Source organism: Chrysemys picta, chromosome 15, assembly GCF_011386835.1.
Source record: "Chrysemys picta bellii isolate R12L10 chromosome 15, ASM1138683v2, whole genome shotgun sequence".
In the NCBI taxonomy this organism is placed as follows: domain Eukaryota; kingdom Metazoa; phylum Chordata; order Testudines; family Emydidae; genus Chrysemys; species Chrysemys picta.
This window is the reverse complement of record NC_088805.1, coordinates 18,913,396-18,936,569: the sequence shown is the minus strand read 5'-3', so window position 1 is coordinate 18,936,569 and position 23,174 is coordinate 18,913,396. Positions and strand designations below refer to the sequence as shown.

At 43.5% G+C, this 23,174-nt stretch overlaps 1 protein-coding gene across 21 annotated transcripts in view; it reads left to right on the top strand.

Annotated features, from left to right (window-relative positions):
• Nucleotides 1-23,174, top strand: part of FBRSL1 (fibrosin like 1) — a 717,289-nt gene that overhangs the window by 680,891 nt on the left and 13,224 nt on the right. For 12 of the 21 annotated variants that reach the window (XM_065568032.1, XM_065568038.1, XM_065568033.1 and 9 more), the window contains 10 exons: nucleotides 3,344-3,737; nucleotides 5,421-5,674; nucleotides 12,933-13,168; nucleotides 15,470-15,520; nucleotides 16,309-16,404; nucleotides 20,297-20,368; nucleotides 20,926-20,955; nucleotides 21,542-21,613; nucleotides 21,950-22,033; nucleotides 23,004-23,136. In XM_065568032.1, the coding sequence (XP_065424104.1) occupies nucleotides 3,344-3,737; nucleotides 5,421-5,674; nucleotides 12,933-13,168; nucleotides 15,470-15,520; nucleotides 16,309-16,404; nucleotides 20,297-20,368; nucleotides 20,926-20,955; nucleotides 21,542-21,613; nucleotides 21,950-22,033; nucleotides 23,004-23,136 (1,422 nt within the window). Of the gene's footprint in view, nucleotides 1-3,343; nucleotides 3,738-5,420; nucleotides 5,675-12,670; nucleotides 12,832-12,932; nucleotides 13,169-15,469; nucleotides 15,521-16,308; nucleotides 16,405-20,296; nucleotides 20,369-20,925; nucleotides 20,956-21,541; nucleotides 21,614-21,949; nucleotides 22,034-23,003; nucleotides 23,137-23,174 lie in introns of all 21 variants that reach the window. The other 9 variants (XM_065568035.1, XM_065568040.1, XM_042852572.2 and 6 more) reach the window with 5 other exon arrangements.

The following is a 23,174-nucleotide window of genomic DNA, read 5'->3' as shown; positions in this document are numbered from 1 at the left end:
CAGGTCTTGTTACGGGAGGCCGGGCTTGGTTATGCAGGTCTGTATGATCAGAGGGGGCTGAGGTATGTGACCCCAGTGCAGAAAGTCTGAAAGAAGATATAACAGGCCCAAGGAACAATTCCACATGTGAACAGCAATCATCTCTGATCAAGTGAAGGCAACTTGTGTAGAAGAGGTAAAAAATCTCTTAGCCAAGAGAGCGTGAGGTGGAAGGTCTTTTAGGTGTTTTGCGGAGGAAAGCTCTGAAGTTCTGGATATTGTTCTGGATGGACAATGAAATCACTTACAAGAATAAAAACACAGTTTTCTAGTAGAGCTCAATGAAGTTGGAACAAAGCTCATTTAGTTCTACTGTGCCACCTAAATGTACGTGAACACACATGTAGATCAAGAATGGAAGGGGGAGTTTTGGCCAGGAATTTTCTTGGGCCCTTTAAATCACTGCCGGAGAAGCCGGTCCAGTCCGGCATGGCGTACCGGGTCTTGCTGGTCCACCGTATCATACCGTACTGGCTTATTGTCACCTCTGACTGCAGTTATTAAAAAATGGGAACGGTGATAACCAATTCTAGTTAGACCCATCTATATGGGTTTCTCTCTGTAACTCACACCAGATCTTTCCTTTCTAAATACTTATATGTTCGTACTTGACATAGGGGTGTGGGGAAGGAGAGTCTCCTCACTCATGCCTGGTGCTTTCCTGCTGCAAACAAATATGTATCCTAGTGTTTTCATTAGGTCTCGAATTGTTATCAGACAAAAACTGAACACAGAGAAGCATTTCAGTGTTGCAATTTGAGAAATGTGAGTTGCCAGTAAGAATTAGACATGTGACCCGCTATATTCTACAGCTGATTGGTCATTTCAGTCAGCAAGGGACTATAGGCTTTTGCTTTGAGAAACTTGCAAACGAGATCTAATGCTGGAACCACAGGGAATCAATAGTTGTATATAAAACTGGTCGGACAACTGCTTTTAATATAACACCTCATTGATTTGTTTTGGATCCAATTGATTTATTTTTTAACGCAGCTGCTTTAACTTTTATGGTGCCAATGTGTTCATTAGTCTATATTGCCTGTAATTACACTGTCTAAAGTTTAACTCTGAATAGGCCTATTGGATGGAATGAGCTAATAGGATTTCATAGAACCTATGGTAAGGAATGGAACCTGAGTGTTTTTTATGGGATGCTTCTAGATAACCATGGGATCTATAATTGTGAATATGCTTCCTTTGAAAAGCATATTGAGTGGCATGTTGATATCAGTGGCAAAACTCCCATTGACTTAAATTTAGCCAGGATGTCACCCATTGGATTTAGATGTATTAATAAAAATCGATGAACTGTTAGATTAATGAAAATTAAATTTTCAGAAATAAATACAATCACTTTAAGTATTAACTACAATAAAATCTATTTACCATTATCTTTAAGTCCATAAACCAAGTCACATCTGAAAAATACAGTGAAACTGACTATGTATAAAACTTTATATAGTAATTGATTTGGGACATCTCTAGATTGTCTCAAAATGGGGATCAGCTGACAGGGGGTTGAACTACCATTTGATCCACCCAAAGCACTGGAATTTCTTTGGAATTCCCACTCATTTCTGCCACTCGTGCGATACGCAGTCACAACTCTTCCAAGCTCATGAAAATAGCTTGTTTATTTCAGTGCCTTTCTCCCACTGTATTCTGGAGGTCTGTGTGTGTGTGTGTGTGTGTGTGTGTGTGTGTGTGTGTGTGTGTGTGTGTGTGTGTGTGTGTGTGTGTGTGTGTGTGTGAAATTGGCTTTTACCAAAGAAAGGAGGAAAATAATTTGACATCACCCTGTCATTGGATGTATGTTTTAAAAATACAAAATGATTTGGCATATTACAGGGAAGCAGAGAGCTTGATTCAATACTGCCTCCTTCTGGTTTCATGCCAGTGTAACTCCAGTGAAGTCACTGAAGCCAGACACTGATGAATCAGACACAGAGTAGAATAAGTAATGCAGAAATTGCTGCATGTTGTGTGCTGCTGTTCCCACACTTCATACATCATGAATATATTTCAGTGCTACCCGGCCCTTTTTAAGGTTAAGAGTTAAGGTAATTTCATAAGTGGAATTTGTCCATGTTAGTGTTGGGAGCATGCGTAGGTGGGTGTCCATGTTCCTTTCTCACATGTTTCTCTGTCGTATTCTCTCCGACACTTGGGTGGGCTGAAGATTATAATAAATAAAACCCTAAAATTATTTTGATATAAAAACATGTACAGTAAACCTAACACTTATACATCTAATGGGATGCATGTGTGTTGGAGAAGCAAATGAACGACAGACTCAGTCAATGGAAGGCTCCTCTTGAGATGAATTATGAAGCGTTCCTGCACTTCAGGGATATGTACATAACGTTAAAAGGGAGTTATCTCTGGGAATTGAGTATTCAGCATGTTGCATGTGATTTCTCTTCTTATTTTAGGCCTTTTTTTGTAGTCCTTGGTCTGATTTTTTGTTGTTGCTGCTGCTATTTAATCCCTTCTACTGGTTTGAGCTTCAAACTTCATTGGAAAAATGAAGACTCAGCATTTTACTTGGAAAAAATCTGTGAGAAATTTAACACATTAAAGAAACTCATTTTGATTGGTACCTATTAGCCATTCATTACCGTATTACTTATGATTTTGGCATATGTTACAGCAGTTAGTATGTTCTTTGATATCCACAGAACATTTAGGGTGAACAGCGCTGCCCTACTGTGCCCATTGTAGGTTTTCTGAGACTGCTTATGTTCCATCTTCATATGTGAATGTGCATCCAATGAACAATCATTGTGACATCTTCTCTCTCATAAAAGGCCTTGATATTCATCTCAGAAAGCATGCTGATGGGTGTTAAAGCATGCTCTTGTCAGTGATTAATTACCATCCCCATAGCTATGAATGGCAAGATATGCCAGGCAGGTTACCTTGAAAGACCATGGAGAAAATAAATGAACCAAAACTCTTGTGATCGGATTTACGGTTGTGGATTTATCATCTATTCCAGGAAATTAAATTTGGTGGGAAATGCATTAGCAGTAACTTGAGAAGCATTCCTGCTGTATTTAGTGTTCTGTAGTCGTAGTAAGGTTATATGTGTTTTGCGTCAAGCACCCGCAGACAACACTTTGATCTTTTACACACACTTGAACAAGTGCCATGTACTGGACAGACTGACAGACGAACATACCATCGTGTTGTGATGATACTCCCACAAGCTAAATATGACTTTGTTCTTACCAAGCAAATATTCTGCAAAATTGGAAAATAAACAGGGATGCTTCAGTAACTTTTCTTCTTCTTTTTGCGTAAGGTCCAACCTTGAATGATAAACCTGAAGCTAAAGCAGCGACCATCCCAAAGGTGTCAGGGCTAGAGCGCAGCCGGGAACTGAGCACCGACGTGCCCTTCGTGCTGCCTATTCCCAGCCCCCAGCCAGTTGCTGCTGTTGTGACTTCCACTTCTTCTGCGCCCACGTCGAGCGCCAGGGCAAGCCCGCTGTTGAAGAAGGAGCCAGTGATCTCAGCACCAGCACCGCCAAGGCTCACACCCCAGCCACAGCCTCGACCACAGTCACAACCTCAGCCTCGACCACAGTCTCAGCCTCAGCTCATACCTGAGCTTCGGACCCAGCCTCAGAGTCACATCCCTCCCCCTCTCAGCTACCAAGTGCATCACCAGGTGGCCCAGAACGGACTCAGTATCAGGTAGGGGAAAGGGGTGCTTGCATTGCTTCTTTGTGAAGCACTCAAACCCTACTTCCAGGGTACAGTTAATTGAAAAGGTATTAAAATCTCTGTAGAATAGGCCATAGGCTTTCTCATTTCCTGGGAAAGGTGCTCTGCTTGGGAGAGGTATTGTATTGGGTCCAACACCACATAGCCATGTATTTCCAGCTGTGTTGGGTAGCTGCATGAAAGAGATTGTGACTGGAGCTTCCCCAACGAACAGGGGTTGTATGGCTGTGGTCCGGCTTCCAGTGCATTTGCAATTTTTCCCATCAGAACAGGTCAGCAGAGGATTTAGTAATTGGGAAACAGTTTGAGTTCGAACAAAACCATTTCCCCCCCCCCCCCCCCCCCCCCGGTGGACTCCAATTGTAAACCCATAGGCAGTCTTTGGATTTGGCATGGACACGTATGTTCATATGACATTGGTGCAGTTTAATTGGTTCACCAGAGCTAGTGGGATATGGGGTATTGGAAAAAAACCAAATTCCATGTCCCATTTGGACCTTTTTGCAGGAAGCACGGTTCAAACTGAGGATGCATCACCTAACAGCAGCCTCAGAGTACGACTCTCGGTATAGAGCAAAAAAGATATTGCAAAGTAATATGTTCACCATAGCTGTAGGGCTAGCATGAGACTCAGTTTGTCCTTCAAATAATTTTCATCCAGTAGGTAAGATGCAAAGATTCATATTTCTTGAGTAGAAATAAAATGGGGGTGAGCTTGGCGAGAGAGGAGTCAATGTACAGGAATAAACAGGGACATGGACAGTCCCTTTGTTGGTGCAAAAAACACACCATTTCCCTCAGATCAGCCTGTTGAATTAGATTAATTCAGTGAACAATGTTTGCATCATTTTGTAACCTTTTAGCTGCATAAAGAACAAGATACAGGACTGTCATTTACGACCAGTTTGTCTAGCACCTCGCACAGTGGGGCCCCTCCCTGGTTGTGGCCTTTAAGTGCTACCGCAATATAAATATTTAATAACAACATCACATTGGCACTATTCAAACAAACACACAAGTATCTCAGAGTGCTTAGATAATCGCAAGACATGGGTATTGTGGGAGAATATGGTAAATAATAATAATTGCATTGACATTACCCTTCCACCACCCCCAACAAAGCTCTTAAGGTGCTGTGCAACAGAATAATAAAAATCTTTTAAAAATAATATAATTAAAATAACACAATATATACTGATATATCATATTGATTATGTGCAATACCACTGTATAATATGATTGCCATAGCTCATACCACGGCACTCGGAACATACAGAGTAACCGTCACCGAGCCTTGTGATCACAAGGGAATGCGTTGCCATTGGAAGGTCATCACAGGCTAAATAAAGGTGCAAATACAGCTGCCATTACAGCACCTCAGTCAGCTCACACACAGCTCTGAGAGCTGCCACCTGTTCAGTCATGAAAGGGAGTGTCACCTAGAAGAACCCGAGCCATACCCTGCCCTGTTGGGAAAGGTCATTGAGATCTTTAACTCCCACCTTGACAGCTCCCCAAAATGGGCATAAAGGGCCGTGGTTTCATGCCTCTATGCATTGTTCTAGAGCCTGGCTGTCTCTGACACTGTGCCATTATGACTCTTGTATTGTAACACACTTCTTTTCTCTCTTCTCCACTTTTCTCTCCCCACAGCAGGAGCAGCAGCGCCAGTAGTGCAACAAGCATCAGCCTCCCCAAACACCTTCCCCTTTCCCCCCAGATCCCTCCTCACCACTCTTCCGGCCCAGCCCTGCCCCTCTCCATCTCTAATCTTGCTACCTCGCACTTCCCTCTCAGATCGCAGACCCAACACCAGCACCATCCGGCCATGTTCGCCACCCCACCCACGCTACCACCACCACCAGCGTTACCCACCAACAGCCTTGTGATACCAGGACACCCTGCAGGTAGGTCCTCTTCTTTTCACCAGGGCTGGTCTCCTGTGCATGCACAGTATTTACAGTGGGGCTAAGGGGGTGTGCAAGCAAAAAAAAAACAATGCAAACATCTCCTGAAATAGTCAAGAGTAGTATTGTTACAGGTGAGAGACACTAAATTGGCCCTGCATGCTGTGGCCTAAGTTAACCTGCAGGACAAGTGCTGTATGTTCCTCATTCTCTGACAAAAGGAAGAGGGGGAGAGGAGGTGAATCTGAGTATAAACTATTGAAGCTGGGATTTTCCATGGAGCTTAAGGGAGTTGGGCTCCCAACTGGATTTGGGCATCACAATCCCTTAGGCACTCTCGAAACTCCCAGCCTAAATTTATGTTCTCATTTAAACACATTGCAGTCTGTGTTTTTGCTGCTGCCTTTGTTACCCAGCATGGGGAGGGGAGCACGTGCTCTTTGTAATAAGCTTTAGGATGGTTTGCTAAAAATTAGTTACTTCCTAGAGGGAGCAGATTGTCCAATCATACATTTCCACCATCACTCAGGTTTTGCCAGATATGCTGAGCTGTGCCTTTATTTATTTATTTAATAAGGACTGGTACTCAACCCCTGCATTGGAAGAAGCTGCAGTTTAGACCTTATTTGAATACATTTTTTCTGGTGAGCGGCAGAATAATAAAATAGATTGGCAAGTGAGACATCCCCCTCCCCACTGTTAAAGTCTCCGAGCTCTGCCGTTAGACTTTTTATTGTTATTTTTGCAGTCTTTTTGAGAAGTTTACTTTGTTCCCCCCTCCGTCCCTATTGTCACTTCCGCTCTAAATGCCCCGTTGATAGTTCCTCCATTAGCCTGTAGCTGTTCCTGTGGGAGAGCCTGGCAGATGGAGACTTCCCTGAAACTCTGACTTGCTGGGCCTCCTTTTGATCTGGCATTTGACTCTATAACTAACTCAACAGGGATTAATGAGGACAAGGACTGACAAAAATGTACCCTTCTGTTTCCTATAAAGCCAGTTAATGAGAGTAAGGAAATGGAAGATCTACTGCCAGAAACTCTGATGACTTGGCATCCCGCTTTCATTTTCAGGGGCTCAATATCCCATTATTTAGAATAACTCTTTTAAAGGGGTGGAAATGAGAATTGCCCCCAAATGAACTCTCAAAACAATATTAGACCAAAATATTCTGGATCCCAACCAGGGCTTTCCTAGTAGATGCCTGCTTTCAAGGACCTGGCCCTGTCTAGAAATTCAGACACGTGGCTGGGGACACATTGGGCATCACAGTGGGGATTTATTCTTCTTCCCCTGTTTAAGGCAAAGAGACTTAGAATCTGAATTTGGCCATAGTGCAGACAGATCCTGAGAGGAGGAAATTAGAATGTTGTCACTGACAAGCTAGTCCTGCATCCACCCGTGAACTCAAGTGGCGTTTTCACTATTGACTTCAGTAAGAGCAAGATGAAGTGGCCTCGTCGTATATAATACTTAGTTAGCAAAAGACAAGAGCTCTGCTACTAACAAATAAGTGATGCTTATTTGGTTTGCCAATCAACTCTGGAGTGCTAGGTTCAAACTCCTACCAGCTGTGTTGTCCTTAGTATGGTGTCATGTTGCTTGGTCGCACACAGGGCTGGCTCCAGGCACCAGCCTACCAAGCATGTGCTTGGGGCCAGGGCCAGCCTTAGCAAGAGCGGGGCCCGATTCCCAGGCCGCCGGCAAGCCCCGCCCCCAGGAATCGGGCCCCGCTCGGGCTGGAGTTGCGGGGCCCGAGCCAGAGCCGCCGGGGCCAGAGCCAGAGCCGCCGGGGCCCGAGCCCGAGCCACCGGGGCCCGAGCAGGGCCGGCTTTAGGAAGTGCGGGGCCCGATTCAAATAGTTTCGACGGGGCCCTGGCAGGGTTGACTTAAAAAAAAAAAAAAAAAAAAACCATAAAAAAACCACATGGGGCTTGTACTCACTGGGCCACGCTCCTAGTCTTTGGCGGCGGGTCCTTCACTCGCTACGGGTCTTCGGTGGCACTGAAGGACCTGCTGCCAAAGACACAGAGCGCCGTCGGGTGAATAAAAATTAAAAAGGCGCCTCTAGCCAGGGAAGGGATTCTCTGCCACTTGTCCCCCACTCAGCATGGGGGCCCTCTTAGGTGCGGGGCCCGATTCGGGGGAATTGGTGGAATTTGCTTAAAGCCGGCCCTGCTTGGGGCGGCACCTGGAGGGGGGCGGCGCTCACCCGGGGAGAGCGGGGCCGCGGCCGGGCTCTCTGCCCTCCTCCCGGCGCTCCGGCCGGTCGGGAGAGCGGGGCCCCGGCCGGGCTCACCACCCTCCCCCCGGCGCTCCGGCTGGCCGAGGAGAGTGGGGCCACAGCCGGGCTCGCCGCCCTCCTCCCGGTGCTCCGGCCGGTCGGGGAGAGCGGGGCCACGGCCGGGCTTGCCGGCCGTGGAGTGCGGGCCCGCAGTCGGGCTTGCCGCACTCCCCTGCTGCTCTCCCCACCGGGGGGCGGGGAGGGGGCGGCGGGAGGCTTTTTTGTCTAGGGCGGCAAAAAAGCCAGAGCCGGCCCTGGTCGCACGTATGCACTCAATAAAAGCACCAGGTTAGAAGAGACGCTCAGAGGGAACCATGGGCCCTTTGGGTTCTTCTTTCTTTTCCCCATCTAGTAAAAAACCTGCTTGCTTTTGTCCCTTTAAATTTAAAGTAACCGCTGCCCTTTGGCACTTCTGCTCAAGTTCCTAGGCAGGGAGGCAGAGTTCATGTTGGCTTCCAGTATTTGCATGTCAGTGATGCTAATAAGTTAGGTCTGTGCATATCATTGTAACAAGGAAATGATATGCTTCTACTAGCATCTTTTTCTCTGGAAACCCAAAGCTTGAGTAGATAACTTACTTGTGACCCCCGCACGAGTTGCTTGTCAGGAGCTCCATGGCTGACCCTGATATATGCTAGCCAAAGCTTTCTGTCCTCCCTTTTGAGTTTTAGGGGGTACTAACAACATTAGCAAAACAAAATGGCAGCCGTTTGTGTTCTTCTCTCCCGATCCCAGCCATAAGTGTACTCACACGCAGGAGACACTAATTATTGGGTGCTAGGGACTTAGTGGTAATACAAGTGACTGCATAGCTAGCAGGGCCGGCTCCAGGGTTTTGGCCGCCCCAAGCAGCCAAACAAAAACAAAAACAAAAAGTCGCGATCTGCGGCGGCAATTCGGCGGAAGGTTCTTCGCTCCGAGCAGGAATTGCCGCACGTGCCACCCCTCTCCGGAGTGGCCGTCCCAAGCACCTGCTTGGTAAGCTTGGTGCCTGGAGCCGGCCCTGATAGCTAGCTGTGTTATTGTGTGGCTAAACCCATTGTAACAGGCATCACTGATAGGCACAAATAGCTAGTCCTGATCCCACTCTCTAAAGCCCAATTTGCAACTGGGACACTGCTTGTATCCCCACTGTGTGATAGTCTCTTTTAGAAAGCTTCTTAATGCGTGCCAACCTGCTCCTCCTCCAGACTCTTCAGTGTCTATTCTTTTACTGACAAAGTCAAAGTTGCGGTATAGGGCTAAAGTCTGGAGCCAACCACAGATCCACCAGACTGACTTCAAGTCTCTTAAAGAAATTGGATATTGAGGCACTTACAGCTGCCAGCTCTCTTTTATCCCTCCTTCCAAAAAAAACATGAAGTGGATTATCTTGATGCTAACAGAGATATCGAGTTTCTTTGAGTCATGCCCAGACTTAAAAAAAATAATGTATTTTATTTTCAACAAACTACATTGTCTTTAAAGAGGTTAGATTTTAATTATAGTTATTTGCAGTATATTTTAGTGCTCATCCAAAGAAAATCTCACTTGTAGGTTCTTTACATTCAAGTACCAAAGTCTTGAATATTACAAGTAGTTTTATTTTGTTTCTCTCCATTTCTGCCCATGTGTTAATCTATTATTATTATTTAATATTCTTGTAGCATGTAAATGGTGCTTTAAAAAGATATTGCACTTGCTCCTAGACTCTTAGGATAAATTTTTTAAAAGTATCCTACAATGACTTAGGCGTCTAAGTCCTATTTTCAAAAGTTATTTAGCATTTAACAGCCAAATTCCCATTGACTTTCAACGAGGCTTAGTTCTTAAGTCCCATTTTAAAAAGTGATTTAGGAACCTACGTCACTTATGGGTACTTTTGAACATTTGACCCTTACAGGTGAACTAGAACGTCAAAAGGTTCATTTTCCCCTCTCTGTGATTCTGCTGCATCTTAAATGGGATGTTTTCTTGAAACCAATAACATCAGGATACAAGTCTCTTCAGCAGCGTGTGTGTGTGTGTGTTATCAGCATACTTGATATTAGGACAGCAGCTGTTCTGTGTGTGTACAGCACCTAGCACAATGGAGTCCTGATCCAGAGCTGGGGCTCTCAGGTGCTCCTGCAATGGAAAGAACGAATAACTATAGTATGCCTGTCAGACATACTTACCATAGCACATAGCAGAAGAAGAGGATACTTGCTCTCAGTATTCTATTTACTGCAGATGATTTATAACATTTCAGTATCTTCCATAATTCTAAAAGACCCAAAGAAGAGCTCTGTGTAAGCTCAAAAGTTTGTCTCTTTCACCAAAAAGATGTTGGTCCAATAAAAGGTATTATCTCCCCACTTGCTCTCTACAATTCTAGACAACATTTAAATAAGAAATAATCAGGAATCTCTTGGATTAATGGTAAATCTGATTTAAAATCTGAGATGAATCCTGTTCATTCCCCCTTCCAAAAACAAAAAGATAAAGGTTTAATTGAGTTATTCATTACAAATTGAATATTGTTGAACCTGTTTCATCTAAAGCCATTTGTTCCATGGAAACCACTTCATAGACTTTTCAGATGCAGAAGTTATAAATTTGGGATAATGCTAATATCACACACACATCATGGAAAAGGAAGCACGTTTCAAATGCATAAAGAAACTTCATAGGAAATTAAGAGAGAAAAATCTGCTAAAACTGATTCCACTCCCTATTACCTCCCACCCATATCCAGACCACCTCAAATATTTCAGGGTAAACTACTGAAATTTTCATAGTGGGTGAAATTCATTCCTTTGCAGAGGGCCATGTTAATCCGGCATTGAAGATTTCAGGGGACATAGACCTTGTGAGTTTCACCCATAGTGCCTCAACAACAAAAAATCTAGCTCATGACCTATGCATGGCCCAAATTAATTATAACTAAGAAACATCAGACACCTAGCTAAGGTGTCACTTACAAGTGCCCTATCAAGAAACTAGTTTTTCAATGCAATTTAAAAGCTACAAACATTTATTCCATTCTAGGAGGGGGCCTTTTTGTAACTAATGTTGTTTTCCTTATTATGGGCCTGATCCTGCAAAATGCAGAGTGCCCTAGGCTCCTTGTGTTGGAATGAATGGGAGCGGACGATACTCTGTGCCTCACGGGATCAATCACTGTGTCAGTGGGTCTCTTTGCAAAAGTGGTGCTAGCTAAGAAAGGGGGAGACAACTATTACACTGAATAAAAAATATGTCATGCTGGGCTAAGGGCCTGATTTTCAGAAGAGCTCAGCACATAGAGTGCTTAGCGCTGTTGAAAATCTGTCCCCATCTGGGGACCAAGGGCCAATTACCCTCCCATATTGATACTGAAGGGAGACCCTGTATCAGCTGATAGAACATTTTTCTTTTTATAGCAGCTGCAACCTTCTTCAGATCTTGACTCAGTGAAATGAAATGTGTCTCCTCCTCCTTCTCCCCCTCTCCTCCCCCCCAGTTTTCGCATGGGAAAATAAATTGGAGGCGGAGGAGAGAGAAATGTCAATTACTATCTGATAAAAAAGATGGAATGTTTAGAAATATAGTATTAAAGGTGTTGAACCTCTCCCAGAATTGGTACATTATTTGGAACAGATATCTCAGGCTTCCGAGTCCTCAGCCCAAGTGTTCTCAGGTGCACAGTGCATGCTCCCCCCACTGGTTATATCAAAAGTTATGTCCAAGCCCGTGGGCGCTACTATGGAACATCAGCCTGAACTCACAGGCCCATGTGCTTAAATACAAATCAACCAATGAAATGTGTAAACTTGGTGGAATTTTCAGCCCATCTTGGTTGGTTGATGGTTACCATTAGTCACCTGGTATGCCCCAGCTTGATTCCTGAGCTTTGTTTTTCACCTCCCAGGCCAGGGAGTAAAGTGAAGGCAGCAAACTCAGCCACAGCCCAGAGTTTGAGCCTCACTGTACTGTGGATCAAATCCTGCCAGCTGAAGTGAGGCCTGTGGAGTTGCTTCCTGGCAAAAAGAGCCACTTAAAAATGCTGTCTTGTGATCAGGCACTAACCTGGCTGCTTCCCACACACAGAGAACCCAGTGAAGCCAGTCATGTTAGACCGTTTGTGTATCTCTGTGGATTAACCATTGTTTTCCTTGAAGGGATGGTGAAGTTTATATGCTGTCATTTCTCCATCCCATCACCTTTGCTGTGGTTTTTAAAGTGCCTTTTTCAAAGGGACACCGAGAGGTCAAATGTGGCCAAAAAAGAGAATTTAACAAACTTAAGACCAATGCAAATGTTCCCCAACCTTTTTTTTAATTTCAGTGGGAACAGGTTTGTCTTGCTTATTTTAAAACCAACCAATACTCCTGTGCAGTGCTCCCAACACAAACATTGCAGCCTTTTTCTAGTGCAGGAAAAAGCTGGATGTGAGACTGACTAGTTTATTTTCACTGTCACAGCTGAGGCTAATGCACCAAAAACAGAAAAAGGGGAGATGTTTATAATTCTTCCAGTGTTGATAATGTAAAGTGGGGTTGTAGCCTAGGGAAGCGGAGTCTGTTGTGGGTTGGGAGGAAAGGGAGTCAATCCAGTTTTGTTTTTTAATTTGAAAATGTCCCTTTTAAAGTGTCCTAACCTCAGTATTCATGGCTGGGTTGGGGGAGCGGGGAGGGGCAAGCTTGTTTATGCTTTATGAAGCCCCACTGTGTTTTCTGCTGTGATGACTCATGGTGTTCTCTCTTGTCTTTAGATACCAGCCTGTTGATATCATTCAACCAACCAATCATGTATTGCCAGCCTCATTCGGGGATTCTGATTGGTACTTTGTCACAGGCATCTCTCTTACCTCCACCAATGAGTCCTCACGTAGAAAACCACCACAGCATGACCTGCAGAAACAGGGAATGCCAGGTGAATATCTGACTCTCTTCTATATCTTTGTGAAACTCACAGGCCAATGGGCCTTTGTGTCTTTTTTTTTTTTTTTTTTTTTTTCTCTCTCTCTCCTCTAGATCATGAGCTGCTCAGGCAAGAGCTGAACAACCGGTTTCTGGTTCAGAGTTCGGACCGGGCCGGTGCCTCTCTTGGCCCGGTGCCAATGCTGAGGGCGGAGTTTCACCAGCACCAACATACCCACCAGCACCAACACACCCACCAACACACATTCACTCCTTTTCCATCCAGCTTACCCCAGACGCCGCTCATGCCACCCTCTGCACCTCCCATGGTGCGTACCCCAGCCCAAAATGTGAGGATAAGTAAAGAATCTTGGGGCAAAAGGATAACCCGCCGTACCAAAATCAGTCCTCTTTATTTCAGACCGGCTTCTCTCTCTCCCAACCCCCAAGAAGCCCTGCTCCTGACTTAATTAAGCCCCTCCATTCTTGAAGGATGCTCTCCTTCCCATTCAGAACCAAGAACATTTATCATCCCGGTTCCCTTGTGCGCCTACCAATAAACAGATACACTGTGTGGTTCTCAGGCCTCTTTATCTCTCCTTCATGGTAAACTGTCAGCTCTGTACTTTTGTTTAGATTAACAACCCATCCTTGGAGCTGCATCAGCTGGCTCAGCTCCTTGACACACCCGCACACACATGCCCAGAGATGCCAGAAGAATAGAGGTTTCTAATATAAAATAAAATGTCAAGAAAGGTTTTGTGGAACAATATATTTGGCTCTCTATACTGGAGCATATAATGCAGGTCTGCTTGCTTTTCTTACTATAACACAGTACTTGCACTGTTTGAGTTCAGTGTTGTCCTGTCTGTTTTATTTTCTGCTTCCCCACACTGTGTCCTGTAGACAATCTGGGTATTTATTATTTGATTTGGTCAGCGAACACTAATTTAAATGGGGCTGGCTCTTATGGGACAAAACCTTCTGGCCATCGAATAAGCTTTGTCATTTCGTCACTGACCGTGCTTTCTGCTGCTGTTAACAAAATCTAAGGGTATCTGGCATAAACCAGCTTTGTCAGTTCTTTTAAGCACCCTCTCCGTACATCCCTGGCAATTATTATTTTGTTAGGTTGAAAAAGCCAGCTTCAGCTTTTTCTTCCTCGGTTGCATGCCATATCTAAAACGTACAGAGTCCTCTTCGACCAGGACCGGCAAAATTGAGCAATAACCATTAAAGGCTGCATTTGGAGAAAACTATCAAGGATTCATGGGAAATAATATTTCTCGTTTTTCTTCCTTGGTGTGAGTTACAGGACGCCATTGTTCGGTGATAATCCGCTTAGCGACAGAACAATGAAAGCAATATCTCCCGCCCCAAATTGAGCCCCAGGTGCTTGCACAGCGTAGCCATGTGCAAATACCTTCTTCTCTTTTCTTCTGCTGTGTAAAACAACCCTCTAAACATTCCTTGAAACCTGGTGTGTTATTTGAGAACCCTGATATCTGATCCCGCTGACAGCTCCCTCCCCGCCCACCCACGCCCTGTTGATGTCAGACTTTCTAGTGAAAACAGCTTGCAAGGCTCTTTTGTTGTATTTTACTCACATCTTCTTATATTTCACTAAATAAGGTTTATTAACCCTAATGCCAGAGAGGAGTGTTGAAATCTCCAGCTGCATGTGTTTAGTAATTTATGGTATTTACACTGGCGGGTACATGGCTCCAGTAATAACTGTAATTAATGAAATTACAAATCTGCTCTCCTGCACGTAGGATAGCGTGTAACAGCAGCTGACTTGCCGAATGAACAGCATTCTGGGGGGGGGGGGGGGGGGGGGTGTCCTTGCTCCCTGTCCCTCGCCCTCCCTGGTCCCCAACAATACTTATTGTTCAAAGATGAAACATATACATTATTTTCTTCAAAAGATATTCAGGACCAATGCTGGTGAAAATAAATATGGGACCCGGGTCACATGCGTGGAGGTGTTAAAGCCCTGTGATGGGGGCGTTCAGAGTCAGGCTTTCTCCCGTGAGCACTGAACCTCTCCTTTTTTGGGAGTGGGGGGGGGTTAATATAATGATTTCTATGCCTGGGGCCCTTTCCAAAAAGCTATCTTAACCATATTGGCATTGCCCATACAACAGGGAGGGGGAAATTGCTGGTTGCACTAGATATTTTGTTTTTGTATTAGCTTGGTAATTAGAGCTGGGCCAACGTTGCAGAAGTAAGATCTGGATTAGAATCCAAACTTCCCCAGCATTCTAACTTAGCGCTGCAATTCAGCTCATTAAGTAGAGATGCCAGATTTGGATCTGGGAACAACTTCCCTACATTTTTTTGGATGGAGCGAGTGTTCCAATCAGAGGTGTCTCTTGATAATAAGGAGGGGACCAATTTGTGCGAAATTTGTTACTCAGAGAGGTACTTCGGGGGCTGGTACACAACCAGGTGCTATAATTTTATCGCTACTAATCAACAACTTCGGGAGAACTGGTCACTCCCTCCTGAATGAGTGTGGAATAGTCAGTCTCCCATGTTCTGTTAAATGCTGTACAAAGGGGCCATGATTCACTTATGTATGTAGAAATCTGGGTTCATTATGTGTTGTGGAACGCAAACTCAACTTTTCTTTTCTCTTTTACTTCCAGTTTGACAAGTACGCTCCCAAATTAGACAACCCTTACTTTCGACATTCCAACGTGAGTGCTGATATTTTGAGACAGTTCCACTGTTTATGCTTCTGCTTACTAGTACATTGCTCAGATGTCTTTAATTGATACAGATGGCGGTTTCGATTCATCTGTCCATGAAGTTTTCCTATTCTTGTTTGAATTGTTTGTAAATGTAAAATCTTGTACTTTTCAACTTTGTCTTCTGCGTTTTCTTCACTTTCCTTTTAAATTGCTGTGCCTGGGAAGGTGAGGAGTGCACAGAGATTTCTCATAGTGTGGATTACTGCAGCCCCGGTGCAATCAGAGCTTCACACAATGCAGTGCCAAAGAGCACATGGTCCTTTCATAAGACAAAGGGTACAGCTACATGGCAATGAAAGACCCGTGGCACAGCAGCGGCTGGCCCAGGTCAGCTGACTCGGGCTCATGGGGCTCCGGCTGCAGGGCTAAAAATTGCAGTGTAGACATATCCAAAGTGGGACTAGTGGCTTCATCCTGCTCCCCATTTCTCCACAGCACCAAAACTGCATACATTTTTGGTATTTGGTGTACAGTCTGCGTTCAGGAGAGCAGGAGGCCCAAGCAAATCTTAATACAGTGCTTTCACCATTTCTAGAGAATGGGGTGGAGGTGAGCCTTTGTCGGTTTCAAAAATACAGCAAATTGTATAGTCCAACCTGTTCGAAATTAACAATAAAGTGCATCGGATCTGCAAATTTTCACGTTTTATTTTGGCTTTTAAAAATTTTGTAACAATGTTTGACAGGCTTAGCTCCTGCCTCGGCTGTTGTTCATTTTGTCTTCTTTTTTTGTAGTTCTTTCCAACCTATCCTCCGGCAATGCCTGGAATGCCACCAATGCTTCCACATTCAGGACCTTTTGGGTCACTTCAGGGAGCATTTCAACCGAAGGTACAAATTTATTGTTATTGCATTAGCACAGGCTTTGTTCTTCAGTGGGAGACTGTAATCAGAATTGTACATATGATGATTATATGAATGACCTTTTTGACTAGCTCAGATGCTTTTGGGGCCCAAGGATTGTTCTTTAGAGAGGAGTGCAGTTGTTCACATGGAAGTCTAAGGCCTGGTCTACAGTACAGCGTTAGATCGACGCAAGATAGCTTACGTCGACCTAACGATGTAAGTGTCTACACTAAAATTTCGCTCCTGCCGACATAACTGCCCCGCTACGCCGACTTAATAACGCCACCTCTGTGAGAGGCGTAGAGTCAATGTTGATGTAATGAGATCGACACTGACACTGCATTGCTTACATCGACTGTTACTGGCTTTCAGAAGCCATCCCCCAGTGCTCAATGCTGACAGCACAATCTGTACGAGCGCTGCTGATGAGGACGCACACCAATGACACAAAGAGCATAGTGTGGACATGCAAAAGTGATTTAATTACTGCGGCAGCTGTATGCCAACATAACTTAGGTTGACATAATTTTGTAGTGTAGATTAAGTCAAAGCTAGCTAAGTAGAAACTCGGGGTCAAATAAATTATTTAGTTCTAATACAGACTGATGAATCCCAAAGCACTTTGCAAATTAAACAGACTGATACACAGGGGTCACTCCCCCAGCTAGATAACAGCCAGCTGTGGGGATGAAACTGACTATCAAAGCACAGGAACAATAGAGAGGAATGCTTTTTAGTGGGTAGGCAGGAGTGAGGTGTTCAGTTCCCAGTTCTGCCACTGATTCGCTTTCTGACCTCCAGCAAGTCACTTACCCCTCTGCGCCTCAACTTCTTCATCTATAAAATGAGGATAATTACATACTTACCATGCCGTGGTTTTGTGAGGTTTATTTAATGTTTGTAAAGTGCTTTCAGATGCTTGGATGAAAGACAGAGTACAGCTGCAGAGTATTATTATAACTAGTGCAGATTGCAAATTTGCAAATTTCACCATTTTAACTTTAAAAAAAACTCCGTGGCACATACTTTTTTCAAACATAACGTTCTTTTTTTAAATTTAGAAAGTGTACTGAAAACGTTTACATCCATTCTAACAGAAAAAATCCATAGTACACAGAGATTATTGATGACATTCTTATAAAAGTGACACTCGGTCTTGTTGTGATAAAGCGAGTTTATACCTTCCTAAGTGACGTGGTTTTATAGATCTCCTGTCATTTCTAAACACATCTCTGCAGAGAGATAAGAAACAGTGATCTGCGGAATCACTGTTTATTAAAGGGCTTCAGGAACCAGCACTGTGTCAGTTATGCACTGTTTGCATTGGGAAGATCAGTTTTGCAACAAATCAGCAAGAAACTTGGGGCCAGGGTGTGCATTTACTCGCACTGGTGAGCAGTTACTCACATGAGCAGTCACTCACATGAAGTCGATGGGAGTGAATAACTACTTACCATTGTGATTAAGGACTTCACAAGATATTTTAATGGAAGCTAAAGGAACTTTTCAGTGGTTTATCAAGCCTCTGTGAGCCTTTTTTTTTGTAAATAGTGTAGAATCCATAATAAATGACCTATCTCAACTAGAAGATTATACAAATTAAGTACAGGAATGGAAGAATAAGTTCTCCAGTTAAATCCAGGCAGAAGGGTGGGCAGGGGGTGGAATTTAGGAAGGAATTATGTAATTACCTAGCTTGGAATTTGGCCAGAACACCACGGTTAATGTTCCTATTCTTGTGAAGAACTCCAAAGGATCTCTAATGACCACAAGTGGTCAGGACCTCAGTTTTACATCTCATCTGAAAGAGATGCACAAACCCTATTGAACTATCACTGTTGTAGAATACCTCTGTCATCAAAAGATAGTACAGTTCTGCTACAAGGCTCCCTGTAATGAGACAACCTCTGATGCACTGATAGTGTGTTCTTCCGGTTTCCATCTTCATTACCAAACTTTATAATACCATCTTGCTGTAAAATACCGTGAGACCTACAGAGAAACTGTTCTGCAATAAGAAGGAAGGAGTGAGCACAGGTCTTTCACATTTCTAAGGAGTTCCAAGTACTTTGTAACTAGATTTTAATTTATTTTAGAGATAAATACATAGAACACTCACTAGTTCAAGGTTAAACTGCACAAGATCTCATTCTGCTGCAGTGGTTAATCAGGAACATGGTGTGGGCACTGGGCTGTGCTGTATTTACATGGAAGCTAACATCTGGAGGGACATGAATGAGATGAAAAATTGATCTTCAACTTGTCACATTCTTTTCCAGTTCCCTAGAGGAGCCGAAGCTGAGCCTCTAGGTGAAGCCACACAAGATACTGTCACCTCCTTTCCCCCTCCCCCCCCCCTTCCTCCCAAGCTAGATAATTAGGACAGACCAGTGGCTTGATTCTGGCACAATGAATTCAGCATTCCCTGTCCTACAAAGCAAAGGGTTTGCTTTTGTCCATGTTTCTCCCTCCATCCCTCTCATGTCACTTGCCTTAGGCCTGGTGTATAAAGCCACTCACATAAATCCAGGCTGACTATAAACTTCTCAGTGAGTTTCCCAAAAGCCATTCTCACAAGCTAAGGACTTGAAAAGGTCAAAAGTATTCAATTTCCTTTGCTGGGAGAAGCATTCACATCTGTCCTCAGGGGAAAGGAGGACAGAATGACACTCCATCATTAATGCATTGTGATCTCAAGACTCTTGACTGTATCATAGCTGTGACTTTCGTTTCCTCCCTAAACCTCAGCTGACAGAGACCCTAGGAGCCTTTGAATGCAGGTCTGTCAGTGGAGTGCTTCTTCACTTAGACAATTCAGAATTGTCTTTAAAATAAATATTACAGTTTTAACAACTTGACCTGAGAAAATTAAACTAAACAAACAAACCAAAAAAAAAAAAACTGTTTACTGATTGCTCCTAAAATCTGGCTGTTTGGAATCTACAGTCACATGACCTAAATTCTGAGTAAAACAGCCAACCAGGGAATTAGCCCTAAGCTCTCTGCACTCAGCTTTTTGGGGGCAACAGGTGAAGTTGTTTGGGGAGTTAAAGATTGATTGTTTACGTATAATTCCAGGTCTTGGGCTTCTCTTGCAGCCAGCCAAGGGAGGGTTCTGTGAGCTAGTCTAGAACTGAGAAAATCCAAATGGCAGCATGGAGGAGTAGTAACTGGGATTCTACACTCCCAAGTGTTTAATCCTCCTTGGGGAAACAATAGAATAAACAATTGAAAATAAGATGGGAAAGTATTGTTATAAAGTACCTACTATGCTCATTCTAGGGTTTACCCATGCCTACTTCTAAAGCTATGTCTGCACTAGGCTCTTTTTCATAAAATTGCCCACCCATACATTTCTACCCATGGCAATGCTAGTATAGGTGGGCTGTCTGCATTTTAGCCATTGTGTCTTCTAGCAGTTCAGAGAGGCAGGCTGACACAGTGGACAGAACACTAGACAAGGACTCAGGAAACCTGGGTTTTGTTCCTGGCTATGATATTGACAAGCGGTGTGTGACCTTGGGCATATCACTTCACCTCTCCATGCCTCTGTTTCCTCTTCCACCTTTTGTCTAGTTGGACTGTACACTCTTTGGGGCGGGGACTCTCTTACTGTGTGATTGTACAGCACCCAGCACAATAGAGCTGTGATCTCAGGGGGTCTGCAGGTGCGACCACTGCTAAATACTAATAGATGACATGGAGATTAAACATAGTTGGGAGCCAATGAGAGAGAACATTTAGCACTAATATAGCGATATGCAGGTCAAAGCACAGTACAAACATTGACTAATTAATGCCATTTACTACAGCTAGAAATATTAAGTGTGCTGCTGGTACAGTACAGTGTCACTCATGCTATTTTCTTTTCTTTTAGACTTCAAATCCAATTGATGTAGCAGGTAGACCTGGCACAGTCCACCACACTCTTCTGCAGAAGACTCCGGGGGTAAAGCAACAATTTGCAACCTTTCTTTTACTCTTCCTTTAATTCCAGTAAACAGTTTGATTGTTTATAATAAAGAGAACACCATTCAAGAGAGAACTAGCTTTGCAGATTGAATGTGCTGTTATGGCAATAACCTCCAACAGTTCATCAATGCAGGGGGATTTACGGACTCATTTAAACAAAGTCCACCGGAAGTGGAGTGGGAAACCCTTTAAGCTCTTTCCTCTTAGCCTTGTTTAGAGAGAAGCAGTTCTTAATGCACTCTATTGTAGGAGGATTACTTGGTTCTGAAAAACCTTGGCACTGTCTGGTTGCTGGCATGCAACTGCTTTATCTATCATAAAATCCTGTTGTGTTTGGTGCAAGAAATGAAAGACACAAGTTTTAATAAAACTCCTCTCTTAAGCCGCTTGGGGATTCCTATGCCACAAGGGACTTCTCTAGAACAATGCCTTCCTTTATGTTTTCATTTGTTCAGAGGAAGGAAGTTCCCTACCCTTCCATATATTGGTCAGTTTCAGAAAAATCTCTAATTTTTATTTCTGCTTTCTTCATAGGTGTCGGACCCCTATAGACCGCCAGTAAGAGTAAGTAAGGGTTAGGGGGAGGGTGTACATTTTTATTAAGTACAGTTCACATGCTTTTGAAACTTAACATGTACAGCGTAAGTCTTATGTTCATCCTTTACTTGAAGAAACATGTAATATAGTTAGCTCTCAGCTGCATCTGAGGAATATCATTCAGGTTAAAACCCAGTCTTGTTTTGCATGGAACTGTGATAAAGTGAAACGTATAGTTAATAGACGTAATAATATTCTTCATGCCATTTATTGTGGCTTTTTAGGGTGATGATATGTAAGTCAGAAAGAACGAAGCATGGCTCTCTGAGCCCAGGGTGTCAACTCTGAATCCTGATGTCCACCACTCCCAATAGGAGTAGTGAAACTAGAAAAATATTACACCTTGCTTCTCAATTCCCCTTTATTAAAAAATAAATAAAAATGTCAATCAATTTCAGGACACCAAAAAATGTTGATCACCTCCCTCTGCCATCTTAGCAATTAGTCTCTCTCATTTTTAACTGTTTTAAAGAAAGGGAAATAAGTGGTTATATCAGATATTCGTAGACCGTAAGCGCTAAAGTAAGCTACATTCTTATCCTTTCGATTACAGAAGCCTGGGAAGTGGTGTGCAGTTCACGTACAAATTGCCTGGCAGATCTACCATCACCAGCAGAAGATAAAGGTAACAGAGCCAGTTTAGTCAATGAAGCCAAGTCTTCTGGCTTATTATAGGCTAAATTCTAGTGACTAATGAGTAGGAAGCAGAATACTAGTGATGATGCTTCAGCTTGTGATGTATAGATTAACTAAGGCTTTCAAACTTTTAACATCTGTGGCAGAAACTGTTAAGTTTATCTGAGGGCACGGAAATTGGGTTGAATGGTAGGAAAAACACACAGCAGATATTAAGTATGAAGCCAGAGGAAGTTCAGAAGAGGGGGAGGGGGAGGGTAATTTTGCCCAAGATCCAGCTTTTTACGAAGCATACATGTTTAATATCATTTCCCTTCTGCACTAGTACCTCCTGTGGAATATGGAGTATTATCCTATTCAGAATGAAATGACCGATACGGTGAAGGACATTTTACAAAACATAGAGCAGGCGAGTAGAATGATAGTTACTGTGTTAGAGGTGGATGGGTTTTCTTCTTTGATTCTGTGGGGGGATGGGAGGGAATTTAAAAACTGAAGAGATAACAAGATTAGGTACATTGGGTGCCATTACAAACTCAACATTCCCTATGCCAGGTGCCTACACTTAGAATAGCAGATACCACAGTAAAACAATCTCTAGTGATTTTTTTTTCATGGCTCCCACTGTAGTTTTTATCCAGTTAATAATGAATATTTACTACTTTCACTTGGAGCTTTTTAATTAATGCCATTAAAATGGCAAATGTAAATTTTAGTAAGTGAAAATATCATTTCAGCTGTACATTTAGAAAAAGACTTATTTTCTCAGCATAGGTGAAGTTTGTCAATGTATCCGTCTGGCTCTTTGCTAGAAGCCTGGCATACTCTAGCAGAAGGTTAAGAATCTCATCCAGAGTCTCAGAGGCAGTTTTCTTCATTCCTCCACATCTCTTCTCTCTCCCTACCCCTTTCATTTGGCGCTTACTAGCTGTAGAAAAGTCTGCGAAAGTCTCTCTCTCGCTCGCTCTCTCTGAACTGGAGCAACAAAGCACAGAACTCTGTTGTCGACTCTTAAGGCTTCTGGTTCTGTCTGTAGCTTTCAGCCTGTGGAATGTTTTTTGTCAGGTCAAGACTGCAGACTGATCCTAGGGTGCAGTGCACTTAGTGTATCATGTTGCATGCTCCGCTGTGTATGCTGTGGGGCTAAGAGCTCACTTCAGACCTTATTCATGTGAATGAGGCAGGCAGCTGAGAAGCTGTGGAGTGAAATGGCCTTATAGATGTTGTCAGACTATGACTACGGTATCTGACCAGAGACACTGCCGTCACACTCACTAACTCTCCCTGGCAGTACTAAGCAGCAGTGAGCCTGAACGCTCTCTTTTCTCCCCATAAAGAAAGGAAATGTATAATGAGATTGTTCTTGTATCATTTGACAGCAGATGCAGCTGGATCCCCACAAGCTAGACATAGGCGGTAAACTTGACCTGTTCAGCAGACCTCCTGCCCCTGGAATTTTTCCAGGATTCCATTACCCACAAGACCTTGCCAGGCCTCTGTTTTCCACAACAGGTAAGGAGAGAATTATCATTTTTGCAGAAATTGATTTC